Below are 17,640 nucleotides of genomic sequence, written 5' to 3'. Positions count from 1 at the left end.
TTCTTTGGGTTTAAAGCACAGCTTCGTCACAGTTGTTTGCAAATATCTCTTCTTCTGTTTACTTGTTGTTTCTCTACTACACAGTAAACTTGCCTGCTCTTTCATTGCCAGGAGACATTTATTAAACAGGGTCTCTTCGTCAGTGAAAATACACTGGTGACAATCTCACAGCACTTGCCTGTGTGGGATAGGCATGTCCTCCCTGTGACTGCACGAGATTTCTCTGGTTGCCCCAGTTTTCTCCCTCATCACAAAGATATGCGGGTTGATAATTTAATTGACCACTGTGAATTGACCCCGTTGTGTAGTCAAACAGTGGAACCTGAGGAGAATTGATGAGAAATTGGAGAAAATATAAAATGTGAAATGGTGTGGAATTAGCATAAATGGTGCATGATAATTGACGTGCACAGTGAACTGAAAAGCCTGTTTCTGTGCTATATCTCTGATTTGGAGATAAAATGGCCTCCCCTTATCATCATTATAGCCTTTGTGTGTTCCTTTTTCAGAGTTATACCTTATGGCTGCCTAGCAACAGGAGACAAATCTGGTATTATCCAAGTTGTTTCTGCTGCAGAAACAATAGCCAATATCCAGCTAAATAACAGTAATGTTGCTGCTACTGCAGCCTTCAACAAAGATGCTTTGCTGAACTGGCTGAAAGAGAAGAATTCACCGTAAGTTTTCATTCTTTGCTTGATGTATCCAAAGAACCTTTAGACCTTTTGTATATGCAAATTTTCCCTCTTTTCTTCATGCTAATTTGCACCTTCGCTCCCATATAAAGGTCCTTGCTGGGGAATTTACTGAAAATTATAGTTGCAATGTTTGAGCTCACCCTGATTTCTCCACAACTTACAAGTCTGGATTTGAGTTACTGTTCAGGGACTGTTGAGATTACTGTCCCGTGGGCTGTCCTTATCTAAATTCCATGCAGGTGCAAGCCAACTGGGTATTAGATTGCAGCAAAGTTGCATGAAAGCCCACCTGGTTTTCACTTTCCCATCCTGCTGAGTGGCAAGAAGGCCATGTTTGGGCGAGATAAAGATTTTTTTTACAGGATAAGACTTTGAAATGCTGCTGGTGTCCTAATGGTACTAGGTATCCTTGTATATGCATTAGTGAAGCTGTACGGTAAGCCTTCAGCAGAATACTGAATGGCATAGCACATTTTCATATGAGGAGAGGTTAATCAGTTGATGTCTTTTATTCTAGAGTTAAATGGTTGAGGGGAAATTTCATTGAAAAATCTTGTGCAAGACATTAGTGAGGCTGCATTTGGAGTATTATGTTTAGTTTTGTTCACCATGCAATATAAGCAATGTCAATAAGCTGGAACAAATGCAAAAAAGATTTACAAGAATGTTGGGGCTGGGTTACAGAGAGAGGTTGGGTAAGTTAGGTCTCTATTTCTTGGAGCATACAGTGAGGGGTGATCTTGTAGATGTGTATAAGATCATGAGGGGCATAGATAGGGTAAATGCACTCAGTCTTTTTCCCAGGATTGAGGAATCAAAAACTAGAAGACTTAGGTTTAAGGTGAGAGCGAAGATATTTAATGGGAATCTGAAGGGCCTTTTCCCACACAGAGGATGATGGGTATGTGGAATGAGTTGCCTTAGGAAGAGGCTGAGGCCAGTACGTTAACAATATTTCAAAGATATTAGGACAAGTTCATGCAAAGGAAAAGCTTAGAGGGATATGTGCATCTGGTTGTCATGGACCAGTTGGGTCAAAGGGCCACCTTCTGTGCTGTATTTCTCAGTTGTGGGGTTTGATAGGATAAATGGAGGGATGGCGTTGCTTTTTTTTGTTTACAAAAAAATTTATTTAGTTTTAATCTATAATTTTTTATACATTCATAAGTACACATTGAGATAATATAAAAAGTAATAAGGCACTTAAATAAATAATTATGTGCAATTGTAATTCCACCCTATTAGACTAAGCAATGACAATAATTGTTAAGAAAAATAGTAATAATAGTGGATTAATAATAATTCCATGTATCTCTTCTGAACTATTACTTCTGGTCCAAAATATTATATGTAACCCTATGTAACTACCATTGTAGGATTTTATATCCTAACTCGTTCATGTTTGCTCCTACCCCCAAACATAATTCTCCAATCCCTATGTACTTATTTACTTAATTTTTCCATATTTTTCCCCTTTCCCAAATCTTTTCCTTTACTTGTGTTAATTCCCTATTTTCAAAAAACAACAGTAAACAATCGAACCAAGGGTGCTTACATTAGCAATATCACTGTGTTGATGAGAAAAGCAGTATAACTCATTAGGACAGTCAACCAGAGTCTGCTCGCTTTGGAGTTATAAATTCAATCCATTTATTCCAAATTTGATTAATTTTTTTTTTGATTTCTCAAAGAGTGGGTCATCTTTTCCATTTTAAATATTTCCAAAATAATTTCATGCCAATTTTCTAATGTAGGTGATATTGGATTTAGCCACTTTCTGGTGATTGATTTCTTACTTGCCGCTGAGAGGACCTGTTGCAACTTTATGTCTTTCTTCTGATCCGAAAACAATACATGTCCCAAGTAGAGCGTCTCAAAGGGGATGGTGTTTTTCATGGTTTGGGTGTCTAGAATCCAATCTTCTCTTTAACTGGAGTCCGGCAAGCCAGGCAACGCCCTTGTGAATCTCCTCTGTACTCTTCCCCCAACATAATAACACACTTTCCAAAGTGGGATGACCAGAACGACAGACAACACTCAGAGTGTAGTCTAAGCAGTGTTTTGTAAAGTTACAACATAATGTCCCAACCTATATATTCTGTGTTCTGATCTATGTAAACAAGCATGCCTTCTTCACTACCCTATCAATCAGAACTATGGAATTAACCCAAGGTCTCGCTGCTCATCAACTTTCTTTAACAACAGACCATTTACTGTATATGTCCTACCCTGATTTGACTTCCCAAATTGCATTAACCCAGACTCTTTGCGATTAAATTCCATCTGCCAACATTCCATCTATCTGTGATCTGTATTGTATGTAGCTTTAGACAACCCTTGCCCCTATGCACAAGTTGTGTCATCTACAAGCTTAACTAATCTTGCCTCATACAATCATACCCAAGTACTTATTATATGTCACAACGAAGTTCCCAGCATCGATCCCTGCAGAGCACCCATGGTGCTTACAGTGCAGGACTGTTTCAAATGCCTTGAAGTCCATTTAGACAAATCTATTACTCTGTTTTCATCAACAAGTTACCTGGTGATTAGTCAGAAAATACATGAAGCACTATCTAGTCAGGAAGCATCTGTGCAAAGAGAAATAGGAACATAGCTATATATTGCCTCAAGTCAAACTCTCCTCACAATGTTACGTTTATTTATCATAATATTGGTAAGTGAAATCCTCATTGCTGTATTCTTAATTTCTCCATGGGTCATTGTTGTTATGCTTTCTATTTTCTGAGGAGGGCGGAGTATTTTTGTTGGTGTAGACGATTGTGGTTAAGGATTGTGGTTAAGTATTAAGGCCAATAAATGTGCTCCAGCTAATATAAAATAATGGCAGGTTTGTTCTATGGCCAATTACCACAGTCTGTGTGCAGTTAACATGCGCAAAGCTAAATTAAAATCATTAACTTTCAGAAATTCAGAGTAGACAATAAGCTGTTGTGAAAAAATTTTGGATCATCTTAATTTTGGGATTGCTTGGATTTCTGCCTAGGGTTCCAAAGAATTCTTGTGCACATCTGAGAAAAATATAACTAGAGCCATTGGAAGGAGTTGATACAGATCCTTTTGACAAATCTGTTCATTTCATCCATGTCAGATTGTGACTCACATGGATTGCTGTAATATTTTCCACAAATGGATGCCTAACTAGCAGTTATACTGAACGTTCTGTTCATGAATAAAACAGAATAATTATTGAAATGTACAGGAAAGTTCCTGCTGCTATAATTATTTGTAAGGACTGCTATTATTTATGTCAGATCTTGGTGGGTTTGCCTCAGTGTGTTCACAAAGAAAACCATTAAATTGATTGTATTGCAATAGGTAATGCATGGATGATGTGACAGTGTAATGTCCAATTTACAAGTCCAGGAACATTGAACGTACTAGCATCAGTAATTAACCAGCAACAGCAATAGTCACAAGGTTATTGAATTGTCATAGCAATGTTTTGGAAATCTGTTGACCCCAGTCAGGTACTTTGTATCTCCAAAGTCAATATGATTGATTTTCATCTTTCTTCAAAGTAGCCCCTTTGTGCTGGTCAAGGCTAAAATTTGCATCCACAAATCAAAAATCAAATTTGGGTGGACTAACTTCCATCGATCTGGGCACCGGGCAAGACCAACATCAACCCAGCTCATACATTCCTGCAGAATTCTCCTCACCAACCGCCAGAGATCTGTGCAAGGCACAAGTCAGTTAAATCGTAAACAAAGATTCACACCTTGAAGGAGGCCACAGGTTACTGTCCTATTAGTAGTCTTGGGCAAGGATGCAGTATTCAGTCAAGAAGGAGTGATCCTCCATATTGATTCCAGACCTTGTGACATCTTCTGCATCATGGCAATCTTAGGCAGAAAAATTCACTGTTGGTTGTCCTCCCTTAGCAGATGAATCTGGAGAACTCCCTGTTGAATGGTAATTGGAAGCAGCTTTTGAGAGCTTTGGGATGGGTGGATCAACTCAATTGCCTAATCCTCAAGGAAGGAATTGGTGGATTTGAATTCCAGCACAACAGCAAGAGCCAAAAAGGGGGGGTGAAGGAAGAAAGTACTTGCCATGGCTGATCCAAACTTTACCGATGCATATATTTATTACATTACTTTTAAAAATGACAACTGTTCAGGTTACAAAAAGTGAATATTTACTCTTCATAGTTTCTGCCGGGCTCACTGTTTTGTTCCATACATTTCTATTTTTTGAAAGCTGAAACAACTGTACCATACTTATTAGCAGTGCTTTACCATAGACCAACGGAAAACATTAAATGATTTTTTTCCCTCCTTTGTAACCACAGAGATGCCCTTGACCGAGCAATTGAGGAGTTTACTCTGTCATGTGCTGGCTACTGTGTAGCAACCTATGTACTAGGGATTGGGGACAGACACAGTGACAACATTATGGTTCGAGAATCTGGTCAGGTATGATGCTATGGCAGTTGTAAAGCTGTGACTTGGGGGGAGAAAAAAACATTAATCTCAAACAATTTTGTTCAAGTTTTAAATGATCAGCTGCTTATCTTGAAACTGTGTCACCTTGTTGAAAACTTCCCGTACTGAAACAACAACACTTGCTCCCTTAGAATATTGTATGTCTCAATATAGTCAATCCCAATTCTGCCAACCTCCAAAGAATTACAGACCCCATCTGATTTCATAGGATAATCCCTCATCCCAGGAATTAGTCTAGTGAATCTCCATTAGACTACCTCCAGTACTGCTATAGCTTTCCTTGGGAGCATGGCCTCACCAGCACCCTTGTAGCAAATCAGTTGTAGTTTTATTATGCTAATAGTAAAATGATTCTTGCCACTGGGGAAGCAATCCAAAGGAGTACCACTTATAGTGGTTGCTAATGGCTGTGTTAACTTTGTATTTCTGCCCACTAACAATGGGCATGCCAAGATTTGTTTTAGTGCTGTCATTTATAGTTTACCGTCAGAATTGAAACTATTAACGGTCTAATAGCAAGTTGTCTTGCTTACCTGGGCCCTGAAATTGGTTTCAAATTATGAATGACATATTCCAGTGCAACAGGTTTGTTGACAGTAATGCTTCTTTTCTTTTTCCAATATTTTTATTAAATTTCATATACACTGTAGTGTTCTCGTGCAGGGTGTAGAAACGCTGAACCAAACACCCAAGTTAAACTGAAGTCAATGAGGACTGGATCGCAATAAGATTAATTGTTTACTGTTCACTCTTCCACATTAACGTATGGTGAAAACTGTTGATAAAACAATACAAAATATATACAAAATCTGTTTCCTTCTTGGCATCACATTTACATCATAAATACTTGTAAAAGTAAAACTACAACAAACTATATTACATTAAAGTCTCATTAAAGTACAACATACAGTCAAAATTTACCTATGCCACCAACAACTTTAAATACACTTCAATACAAACTTACCAGCAACGCTTTCAATAGCAGAAGAAAATAAACTTTATCAACCGTCATTTCTTTTAACAGAATCAGCATTAACATTTTTACTTCAACATATCGACTGTGATGTGAACATGGTGTTGCTTCTATGATGTTTCTTAGTGTGTAGAAATGGAATTTTTCTCATGTTGATCCAACACGCACAAGCCCCCACCTTCTCCAAACTGGTATTTACCCACAAGACGCGTCGAAACTGGGTCTGACATCATCACATGCCAAAATACATCACAGGCAATGAATTTACCTTCAATAACTGCAACATAGTTATCACCCTTAACTTTAACTAGAAAATAATTTAAATGAATTATTCAAAGTGAAAATGTAATAAAGCTAAATAAATGCCTTAAGGGCAACATGTACACAAATACAGAATTCATAAGGATACTTATTATAAATCAGAAAAATATAGCACAAAATGCACTATATATAAATCACACTGAGACAATCACGGTATCCCATATTCATGATCAATCAAATAAAATGAGTTGAATTATGAAATACTATAATATGGTTAATTATATTATTTTTTTTAAATCTACACCCACTACCAAGACAAGTAATGCTTCAAATGAATATTCACAGTAACAAATTATACCTCTCAGAGTAGAAGGTTGAAAGATAAATTAGAGTTAGCACTTAGCACAATGTCTCTTTTTCCAGGATTTAGGGGGTCGATATTAATTTAGATCTGGAACTTAATGAAGTCTCAACACATGCATAGCAGGTGGAGTGCAAAGATCATCTCCCAACTGCATTTTGACTGTAGACCCCTCTTGGGTTGCAGCAGAGGGGCATTTCCCAACGCTTGTCCTGGAGAATAGCATTTTACTTCACAGGCTACAAGAGATCCAGGCAAAGTTTAGGTATTTTACCCTTGTTTTTAAAATGGAACATTCTGTTATTCTTGAATGGCAGATACATTATGAAACAGTCATTTTCAGGTTTTTCATGGACACAGCATATTATACCCTCAATTGCTCCCAAAGCCAACAGCATTGCACGTGGAAAATTCTACTACTATGAGGACTTAATCACAGCGGAACTGGCCAGTACTTAATAATAAGTTGATAGCTATGGGTCTGTAAACTGTACTCAATACAAAGTTGGAAACTCAGAGTTAGAGGTAAGTTTTGGTTACAGTTTTGCAAGAGTGTGATCCTTTTTCTCCTTGCCTCATTTTCAAGCTCTTTCATATTGACTTTGGTCATATCCTCGGCAATTTCAAATCCAAGTTTGGGATTAAGAGAGAGCGTGTGCCTTTCATTCTTACCCATGACTTCATCCATGTCATACAACAAGGAAAAACCGGAAACACTGAAAAATTTAGCAGGTAAGTAAATAATCAAATTGATGTTATGTTGAGTTCGTGTAAGAATGGAAACTATTCTAGAGCTATTGCTAACAATTTTTATTCAGCATCCCATCAACTGGTTATTCACTCAAATACATTTTCCTCTTCCAGTTTTTAGTACAGGTTTCCCCCGCTATCTGAAGGTAGAGCGTTCCCATGAACCTGTTTGTAAGCCGAAATGTTATAAAGCGAAGAAGCAATTACCATTAATTTATATGGGAAAATTTTTTGAGCGTTCCCAGACCCAAAAAATAACCTACCAAATCAAACCAAATAACACATAAAACCTAAAATAACACGAACATATAGTAAAAGCAGGAATGATATGATAAATATACAGCCTATGTAAAATAGAAATATTGTATGTACGATGTGGCTTCACTTATCAAAATCAGGAAGACAGCGAGCCAAAATCGATGTGGAGAAAAAAATACAGCAAGTACACACAAGCACACATACACACCCACACACGTACACACATACGCGCACAACTGCTCGCACAAGGCTTCACGGTCATGGTAGTCTTTCTCGGGGTAACATACGTATAAAGCCGGCGTCTTTTTTTTGTCAAAGCGAAAATCCTCTTTGGTTAGCGAAAACAGGTACTAATGTAGGTCTTTCATAACAGCAAACTGTCGTAAATCGAACGTTCAAAAAAACAGGGCCCACCTGTACATTGTCGAGTTGACAATTTTACTATGACTAAGAAACTGCACAATAAGCATAAAACATAATCATAGAGAGAGGTTATATGGTGTAAAACTTTAATAACAAAACATATAATTAGATGATTATTAAAGTTAGACACTTCAAAACTTCAGACGGCTATCCATTATATATTCATATTGTTAATATTACAGTCTGTGCATTGACTGAGGTTTACAGTTCACTTTTGCCTCATCATTTATTTCTGAGCAATTCAGAGCAACCACACTGATAAGCATTGGAAATGTACCCTTGAGATTGACCGGTGTAAATTTGACTTCACTAGTGCTTGCATAAAATTCCTAGTGTTGTTCCTCCAGTGGAACAGCACTAAGGAAAGGCTAAACACTTCAGAGAAGCAGTGGGCAGATGTGTGAGCTACAAGATTAATACTGGTTTAGCCCAGAAATTAGTAGTTCAGCGTCTTTTTCAAAAGGCATTGTCAAGTAATGCAGCGAGTGCAACAATTGATATCATGGTAAACACATTTAACATGACGCCATGGAAAATGTAAATAATCAAAACTTTTTAAGTAAATTGAGCATAAGTTTGCAGTGTTTCATAAATAATGACAGAACTCTGGTTTACTGGCCCAAAGCTTAGTTTTCCAGAAACATTCTACCTATAAAACATTTTTCCTCATAATGGAATAGTATTTCTTAAATCAGTTTTAAAAATACTTTCATGTTTTGCTGCATTTGAAACTACCATTTACATTCAATATTAACAAAAAAAATCAGAAATAACTTTAAAATCGCTATTATTTCTTGTTATGATGTCACTAGCTTGAAGGACTATGTCAAAAATCAATACACTGAAAGGGGGAAGAGAGCTAATTTAACACAAAGCAATTGGTTGCAAAGTATGTTTTAATACATCATATAAACTACAGAGCATTGAGATGTGAAATGTGCTCTTTTTCAAAGGTTTCGTCAGTGCTGTGAAGAGGCATATTTAATTCTACGCAAGAATGGAAACTTGTTCATAACACTGTTTGCGCTCATGTTGACAGCAGGACTACCTGAGCTTGGCTCTATCAAAGACATCCAGTATCTCAAGGTAAAACCATATTTCCACGTGCCCCTATTTACCCACCCCTTCAATCGTAATCAATTGCCACCTATCAGGGAAGAAAACAATCATCATTGACTCCAGTTGTACTGGACTTCTTCAGCCATGAGTTGGGATCTTTTCCTTTTGCGTTTCTGAAAGTATACTTTCAAAGCACAATAGCATAAAGGTTAGCACCAAACAGGGTTCAATTCCCACTACTATCTTCAGAGTTTGCACGTTCTCCCTGTGACTGCGTTGGTTTCTACCAGATGTTCCAGTTTTCTCCCATATTCTGAAGGTGTACAGATGGAGTTAGTGAGTTGTGGGCATGCATGTTGGCACCAGAAGCTTGAGAACTCTTGTGGCTTGCCGTCAGCACAACATTTGGATTGTGGTGGTTGTTGACGCAAAACAGCCATGTTGTGATGTACGTGTGACAAATAAAGCTAATCTAATCTAAAGTCAGTATCCCTTGAAAATTCATTTTTAAAATGTGTTGATGTTTCTGCAAAGATTTTACTGATTCCCTCCTATTGTCACCAGGACTCGCTGGCTTTAGGAAAAAGTGATGAGGAAGCATTGAAGCAGTTTCGACAAAAGTTTGATGAGGCCCTTCGCGAAAGCTGGACAACTAAAGTGAACTGGATGGCTCATATTGTGGCCAAAGATGGGCGGTCCTAGCAGAAATGAAAATGTTACAGGCTGTTATATTAGTGAACATCTGACTTCTGGCTCAAATTACAGGAGAATTCCCAGTTGCTGCACTTCATGCCTTCCAGCACAATTAGAACATTGCCTCACATTGCAGGACCTTGTTGACTTTGCACACTGCAGGCTACTGGTTGCTTCATTTTTTGGGCTTTTATTGGCATGGTACTAGTGTAAAATGTGTACATTTTCCAGATGTCAGTGATGACAGATACACAAACATTGCTACTACTACAGATATTGTACTGGCATTGGTTGTTCTTTTTAGTGTCTATTTATACTAGATTTGTTGTAAAAATTAGTTTTACAGCTTTTAAAGTTTTATTAAAAATGGTTAAGATGTCATGGCAGGATCCAATGAATGGGAATTGAGTATTTATTATCTTGGAGAATTAGTTTACACCAATCCATACAATTGAACAAGTAATCTGTATCAGTCAGTCTCTTCTTGAACAACCAGAGCCAGGTAAATGTTGTTACTGACATTTCTTTTAAGTCAAGAAAAACAATTCAATTTAAGCTTGTAATTTTGAAGCATATAGCTTGAAGTACAGATTGAGGAAAGAACTGGGTATTATACTGAGAACATCCACCCATGACACTATTCTGAAGTTTGTTATTTTATACATGATTTATTAAGGCTGGAAAGCCTCTGCTGTGTAACTCAGCACTGAATAAGGAACACGTTTCGCAACAGATTGTCATTTAACTTTCTAATCTATCAAGTCAACTGCTATCTTCAGGAGTGATTCATTTCCTCAAGTCTTTTTTCTCTTGGTATACAAGGGTTTTTGTTGTTAAGTTTTCACTCTGCCAAGACTGGAGAGTTTGATGGAGTTTCACATAATGTTTGGATATGTGGTTAGATTTTAAGTCAATGGAAGGCAGCTTACTATCTATAATTCAACCGAAGGGTTTAAACATCCCTTGATATCTTTATCATTTTCGAAGTTCAGTTACAGATGAAATGAAGTTTGGTTTGAAGTTCTATTCTGAAGTGTAGCAATCTACCTACCTAAGCTGTCTGCATACAGGGAGGTATACTCAACAGAGGTAAGGATTCTGAAAGCACCGTTACGAACTTCTGAGATACTTTAGATTGCACGTTCGTAGCATTTGGATTCCATGAGGCTTTGTGTTTACAGTATTTACACAAACAAGTGTAAATGCCCAGTTAAGAAACTAAATAATGATGAGTTCCATTACATGCCAAGTTCACCCACATCTGTTCTCAACTTATATTGGGAAAATCTATTTTACATGTTTGATAATAATCCATTTTAGTTCAGATTTTTTGGAGATACTTCATGGTTTATGTACACTGACTCAAATTTACAGATCATTCAATTCAATCCAAATTTAGATGGTTCTGCCCTCTTTCAGCTATTATTTAGGGCATTACCAATCTTATGTTTTTTTTATTCAATTAAGATGCAATATCATCATCTTCTATTGATTTATCTCTCTCCACTGCTGCTTATGGAAGATGGAGCATGAATCAAGAAGCAAAATGAGTTTTGTTGCGCATTCTTGCTCCTGGTGCTGTGCAATACAGTGCAATAGAACACGTTTGTGGGATGGAAAAAGCCACGGCGGCCATTCAAAGTGTTGTTGAATGAGCTACTTTGGTGTCTTCAATGAATGTATAAGATTGTAATGGCTTTCACTATGAAGCAATTTATCCCCATCTCAACTTTTAAGACAAAATAATAGATTTTTATTATGATGGAAGACTTGACATTACTTTGAGTTTCACTTTGTTGAATAATAGTCATTCAGCACAGATTACTCTTAGCAAAACTTTTTGACTCCCAACATTTCTACCTGCAAAACGAACCATTTCGGTCTCCATATTTTACCTTGAAGTGATTTTTTTTTGCACAGTTCCACATAAATATTATAAAATAATTAATAACACTCAAGTGTACTTTAGCCAATAATGGAAGCATACAAAACTGAACTAGCAATCATATCTCTGTTGCAAAACTGTAATTGGCATAATTATATAGACTCATGTCATTACAACCTAGCTCCTTTCATTCTAGACAGCCAAAATCTATTGCATTAGACCTGGACTTTCTCAAAAGCCATCAATAATAACATATCAAAATCCACCTGTGCCAAGGAATCAACATATGAAACATAATTCTAACTGCAGCAGTTACCTGAAAAACAAGCCAAAACCACTGAGACCCTGTGAGGGATTCAGCAGTGTATGACGCTGATGCATTTCCAATTAACTTGAGTTCCAAGTTAAGCAAAGTATGTCTGATCCTTTATTATGAAACAAGCAAAGATGAGCGATCAAAATTAACAATATTAATAAAATTAAGGACAACAGAACTAGCAAACCAAGCGATAGTGAAAGTATGGGCGCTCAACTAAAACTATCCAACCAAGTCTCTCCGTAACTAAACTAATGGCACAAAAGGTGAATACATGACTACTCATCCTTCTACCATGACCACCCAACCCACGTGTCAAATTAACGTAGCCCTTAATAAAATCACGCAACACAAAATGCACACAGAAAATAGATACATGGCTTCTACATCCCAGCCTCTAATTATTACACTATAATAATTAAATCTACTTACTTCAAAACTAGGAGACACGAAATCTTCAAGTATAAACATCTTGACATTTATGCAAATATCCTGTTATTCAAGTCATGTAACAATCATCTAGGTCAGAGGTCAGCACTTAGCCCGCTACAGATTGATCTTCACCACCACTCTGTCAAATTAGTAAGTCGAGGCAAAGTCATGAAGTCAAACAACCAAAATAAGTTAAACTTCTAGAGCTGTAGCTCCACAAACCTCTGCCTCCTGTAAAAGATAGATCTTGGGTTACCAGTTCATGAATAGTTGAGCAAATGATAAGCAAGCATGCAACTGACTGGAAAAAGTAGTATAGAAAGCCCAATAAGTATTGTGGGAGCAGAAGAGGAAGATCTAATCGTGTTCAGTGTTCTAATGGTTATGCACCGTGTCTCTAGGCTCTTTGTATGCCAAGTCTTGCAGTGATTGTGAATGTTATTTATTTGTTTTAAATATATACTCAATGTTCCTTTCCACATCTCTACATTTCCCTTCACTTATCGTATCTTTTGAAAGTTTGTGGAGCGGACTGCTCCTTGGCTACTGTCAATGCTGCTTTACCATGATCCAAGATGTAACTGAGGCAGGGAAGTGTGTATCTATAGTCTTCCCCACCTTTACAGAGGTGCTGTTATAACCTTCTGACCAACTGACAGACATCACACTTGTCATCTGACAACTGAAGTGGTTGAATGTCTGAGATTAGGATTTGAGTCAGTAACCCTACTATTGGCTTTAAAAATGCGCCAGAAACAGTGCAACTTTCCACTTTGTATATAGTTTATTGCTACTACTGATGTAAATATTATGGATTAATGTTTTTTTCACAGGCTTGGACAACACACTTACACTGATACAGCAAATATTACAGTTTAATTCCAAGTCTTTTCAATATGTACATTAAATAAACAGAGGAGTATTTCATGGAACTGTGCCTTTTTAAAGTTTGAATGTATTGATGTTACAGAAATGTGTCTGGATTTCTTTCTGGTAGATTCACCCAAATGTTACATTTCAGATGGACAAGTGCAATGATGCACATTAAATGGATGTTAAATGTATATTTTGCTTTTAAATAAACTTTTTATAGAAAAAATGTTCACTGGTTTCATAATTTCAGAATCAGGTGTAATATCACTGGCATATGTCGTGAAATTTGATTGCAATAGCAGTGCAAATTACAACAAATATATATCATAAGATTAAAGGAGTAGTGAAAAAAGAGAGTTAAAAGTAGTGAGGTAGTGTTCATGGATTCATCGTCCATTCAGATATCTTATGGTGGAAGGAAAGAAGCTGTTCCTGAAACATTAACTGAGTACCCTACTGCTCCGGTACCACCACTTGATGGCTGCAATAAAAAAAGGGTATGTCCTGGGTAAAGATGATTCTTAATGATGGATGTGGCCTTTATGAGACACCCCCTTTTGAATGTGTCCTCGATGCTAAGAAGGCTAGTGCTTGTAATGGAGGTGGCTGAGCTGACAACTTCCAGCAGCTTTTAATTTGTGAGTGTCTTATTTGACATGCTGATTCTCCTCAAACTCCCAATGAAACATGGCCACCGTTTAGGCCTTTTTTTTGTAATTGCATCAGTATGTTTGGCCCAGGATAGATCTTCAGAGATGTTGACACCCAGGAATTTGACACTGCTCACCATTTCCACTGCTAAACCCTCAACTTCCCCTTTCTGAATTCCACAATTCCTCCTTTGTCTTAATGACATTATGGTGTCACCACTCTACCAGTTGTTCATTCTGTCTTGCTCCCAGGCACCTCCTTGTTAACCTTCTGACAGCAATAATTGTGCCATCGGCAAATTTATCGGTAGCATTTGAGCCATGCTTACCCATTCATTCGTGGGTGTAGAGCAGTGGTGTAAGTACATGTCCTTGAGGTATGCCAGTGTCAGCGAGGAGGAGGTGTTATTTACAGTCTGCACTGACAGTGCTCTGCTGCTGAAGAAGTGAACGATCCAGTTGCAAAGGGAGATACAGAGGCCCAGGTTCTGGAGCCCCTGAAGGTATGATTGCACTGAGTGCTGAGCTTTAATCAATAAGCACCAGCCTAATGTAGGTATTACAATTGTCCAAGTGATCCAAGGCTGAACTGGTGAGATTGTATCTGCTGTAGACCTACTGTGGCAAAGGGCAAATTGCATTGGACCTGTATGAAGTAACACTTGCATTGTTTGCTGAACTAAAGGGAAACAATTCCACGCATTGTAGCGGAAGATCTATAACTCCACTATAAGCTCATTGACTGATGAAGAACAGGTGTTGAGAGGAAAGGGTTTGAAGAAAGAGGGCATTCCTAGTTCCCCCTCTTGCTTTATAACACAAAGATAATGGCTGCTACTTGGAAAGAAAATACAGCAAATGGGCATTTAAAACATGAAATTTTGATAAATTATAATTTCAGAATGATGAAATTATAAAATTCACCCCTTTGGCCAATTTTGCATTGTGTGTTTTAGTTAATAATACATTGTTTTCTAGTTTTAGAGCAATGCAAACCATTTTTTAGAGCGTGTAAAAATTGAAATCAATTGCACTTACTCATTTGTATAAAGACCAACCTACTTAAATTGGAACAAAGTGTAATGGACTGTATAATGCTAAAGCTCCATGGTAATTCCAGAGGACACTACTTCAGCTGTAGCATACATCTCAGGGTGCTCCAAGCATCTTGCTCCACAACTGGCCTTGATCCTTATTAGTTATGCAAATATCTACCAAGTTCCATAATTAAGCCTGCACACTAATTGTGGTACAGGCGAGGAGCCGCTAATATGACTGATGCACACCCCTCTGACAGTTAAATCTGAAAAGCCACAGAGATCTCAAAGCACTGTTCTCCGGAAGAGCAGACATTCACTTTTAACATTACTGAAGCACACCTATTCCTAAACAGAATTAAATTCTGTGGTTATGAACTGTAATTACTCAATACATATCCAAAAATTAGGTTTTTATAAGGGCTTAATTTTTAAAATTCTTCCACTTTTAAACTGATACATGTAGTAATTTGATGAATGACCACTTTCAAAGCTCATATTTTAGAAGGGAACATAATTCCAATTGACAGTAATTTTACATCCAGCATCACAAATGTATTTTGCTTGATGCTTAACATTATTGTATTGAATTTTGCTAGTCTGTATTACCACATTGTGCACAAAAACACAGAAGGTGCAGAACCAAGTCAAAAGACTGCAAGCCTGCTCTGTCATTTCAACATATCTGATCTTTGTCATCAAACCTAACTTCCTACACAACCCCATAATTACCCTGCAGATCAAAAATCAGTCTCAAACATACTGGCTCAGCACCCACAGCTTTCTATAATAGAGTGCTCCAAAAGTTTATGGCCCACTTGATGTTAAAACACATGGCTTTCCCAGATTGAGGGATACCAAGTGAAACAACCCCACGTCACCAACTCCAGCCTCCAATATACTGTAGTTCTAAGACCCAGATATACAAAGTGCAGATTAATAACTGCAGATTTGACATTTCTAACTTAACAAGATAGATAAAATGAAATTAGGAAGCAGAAGTTATAAAACCTTTTTTTGTAATCTTAAAATGGCTTTACATTTAATGCTTTCTGAAATCTCGTGTGCAGTGGGAAGGGAGGGAATCAAGACATGTTCTCAAATAATCAAGTTTTAATGCAGGATTGAAATATTGGCCAGGACACATCTTAGAGTTATTGCCATAACTACTCAAAGGAAAAAATCAGTCTTAATACCTCAAAAGAAGGTAGCTCTTCCAAATCCACAGCCCCCTGTCATGGAATCACACCGTCACGCCACAGATAAGAATTACAAATGAACAAACTTAGCTGGATGTAAGCTTCCAATGTATGAAAACTGCAAGCACCATGCACATGATTATTTAAAGCAGTTGTACATGTTACAATTCCTAACTTAAGCCACTGTAAGTAAGGTCAGACATCAAAGATCATATGGTTTAATTAGGAATCCAATCCTTAAGTTATTTTGGATCATCATCCTGGGGAATTGATGACAGATTTCTCCTCTTCCAATTTAATGCGCTTTACGAATAACCCGTCAAATTCAGAAAAATTAGTATTAGAGTTAGAGTCACTGCACAATTCGGCATTGATACAGGCTTTTTGGCCCATCAACTCCATGCCAACCAGGTGCCCACCCAGCTAATCCCCATTTCCTGTATTCAACTCATACCCCTCTAAGCACTGCCTCTCCATCTACCTATCCATGTTCTTTACATGATGCCACCTAATCTGCCTCAATCACTTATAACAGCTCCTTCCTTATACTTATAACAGCTTGCTTCTCAGGTCCCTTTTAAACCTCTCCCATTTCACCCTCTACCTACTGTATGTCACCTAAACTGTTGCCATTCACCTTATCTATGCCTTTTATAATTCTGAACCTTTCCATATGGTCACCTCCCATTCTCCTACATTCCAAGGAATGCAATTGTGTTGCGTAAAAGTTACAAGTAAATTCAGTTAATTTACCTCTCCTCTCCAATCATTTTTATTTAGTTTATTTATTCAATCAGAGATTCAGCGAGGAGTAGGCCCTTCCACTGCTTCCAGCCGCACCATCCCAGCACCCCCTGACAAACACGATTTAACCCTAACCTAATAACGGGACAATCTACAATAACCAATTAACCTGAACAGTACGTCTTTAGACTGTGAGGAGAAACTGGAGCATCCGGGAATTCCACGGGGAGGAGATACAGAGACTCGTTACAGAGGATGCTGGGATAGAACTCCGAACCCTGACACCTTGAGACGTAATAGCTGTGACTGCTACACTGCCATGGCACCCACTCAGAAAATATATGAAAGTTATAGCAAAAGTTTTATCAAATCCTGATTTATTTCCAGTATAATGGTCCACAATTAAATGCCACAATTGTGACAGTCTTCTTGGATACACCTAAACCACATGCCCAACAATTCTAGTGCACTGGGCTTATAAGGCATTACAGTCCTCCCTGCTTCCCCCTGCCCCATCCACAGAGTTGATACAAGCAAACTCCAATATAGATTAAAATAC

General features: G+C 37.6%; 1 protein-coding gene across 6 annotated transcripts in view; it reads left to right on the top strand.

Annotated features, from left to right (window-relative positions):
• The window catches only part of pik3cb (phosphatidylinositol-4,5-bisphosphate 3-kinase, catalytic subunit beta), a 184,008-nt gene extending 170,313 nt beyond the window's left edge, over positions 1–13,695 (top strand). For all 6 annotated transcript variants that reach the window (XM_059947939.1, XM_059947948.1, XM_059947954.1 and 3 more), the window contains 5 exons: positions 510–677; positions 5,014–5,137; positions 7,349–7,494; positions 9,147–9,279; positions 9,817–13,695. In XM_059947939.1, coding sequence (XP_059803922.1) covers positions 510–677; positions 5,014–5,137; positions 7,349–7,494; positions 9,147–9,279; positions 9,817–9,954 — 709 coding nt within the window. In that variant the 3' untranslated portion in view covers positions 9,955–13,695. The remainder of the gene's footprint in view (positions 1–509; positions 678–5,013; positions 5,138–7,348; positions 7,495–9,146; positions 9,280–9,816) is intronic.
• Positions 13,696–17,640: the final 3,945 nt, after the last annotated feature.

Source organism: Hypanus sabinus, chromosome 2, assembly GCF_030144855.1.
Source record: "Hypanus sabinus isolate sHypSab1 chromosome 2, sHypSab1.hap1, whole genome shotgun sequence".
NCBI classification, from domain to species: Eukaryota; Metazoa; Chordata; class Chondrichthyes; order Myliobatiformes; family Dasyatidae; genus Hypanus; species Hypanus sabinus.
The sequence above is the reverse complement of the archived record's forward strand: the minus strand, read 5'-3'. Positions and strand labels throughout refer to the sequence as shown.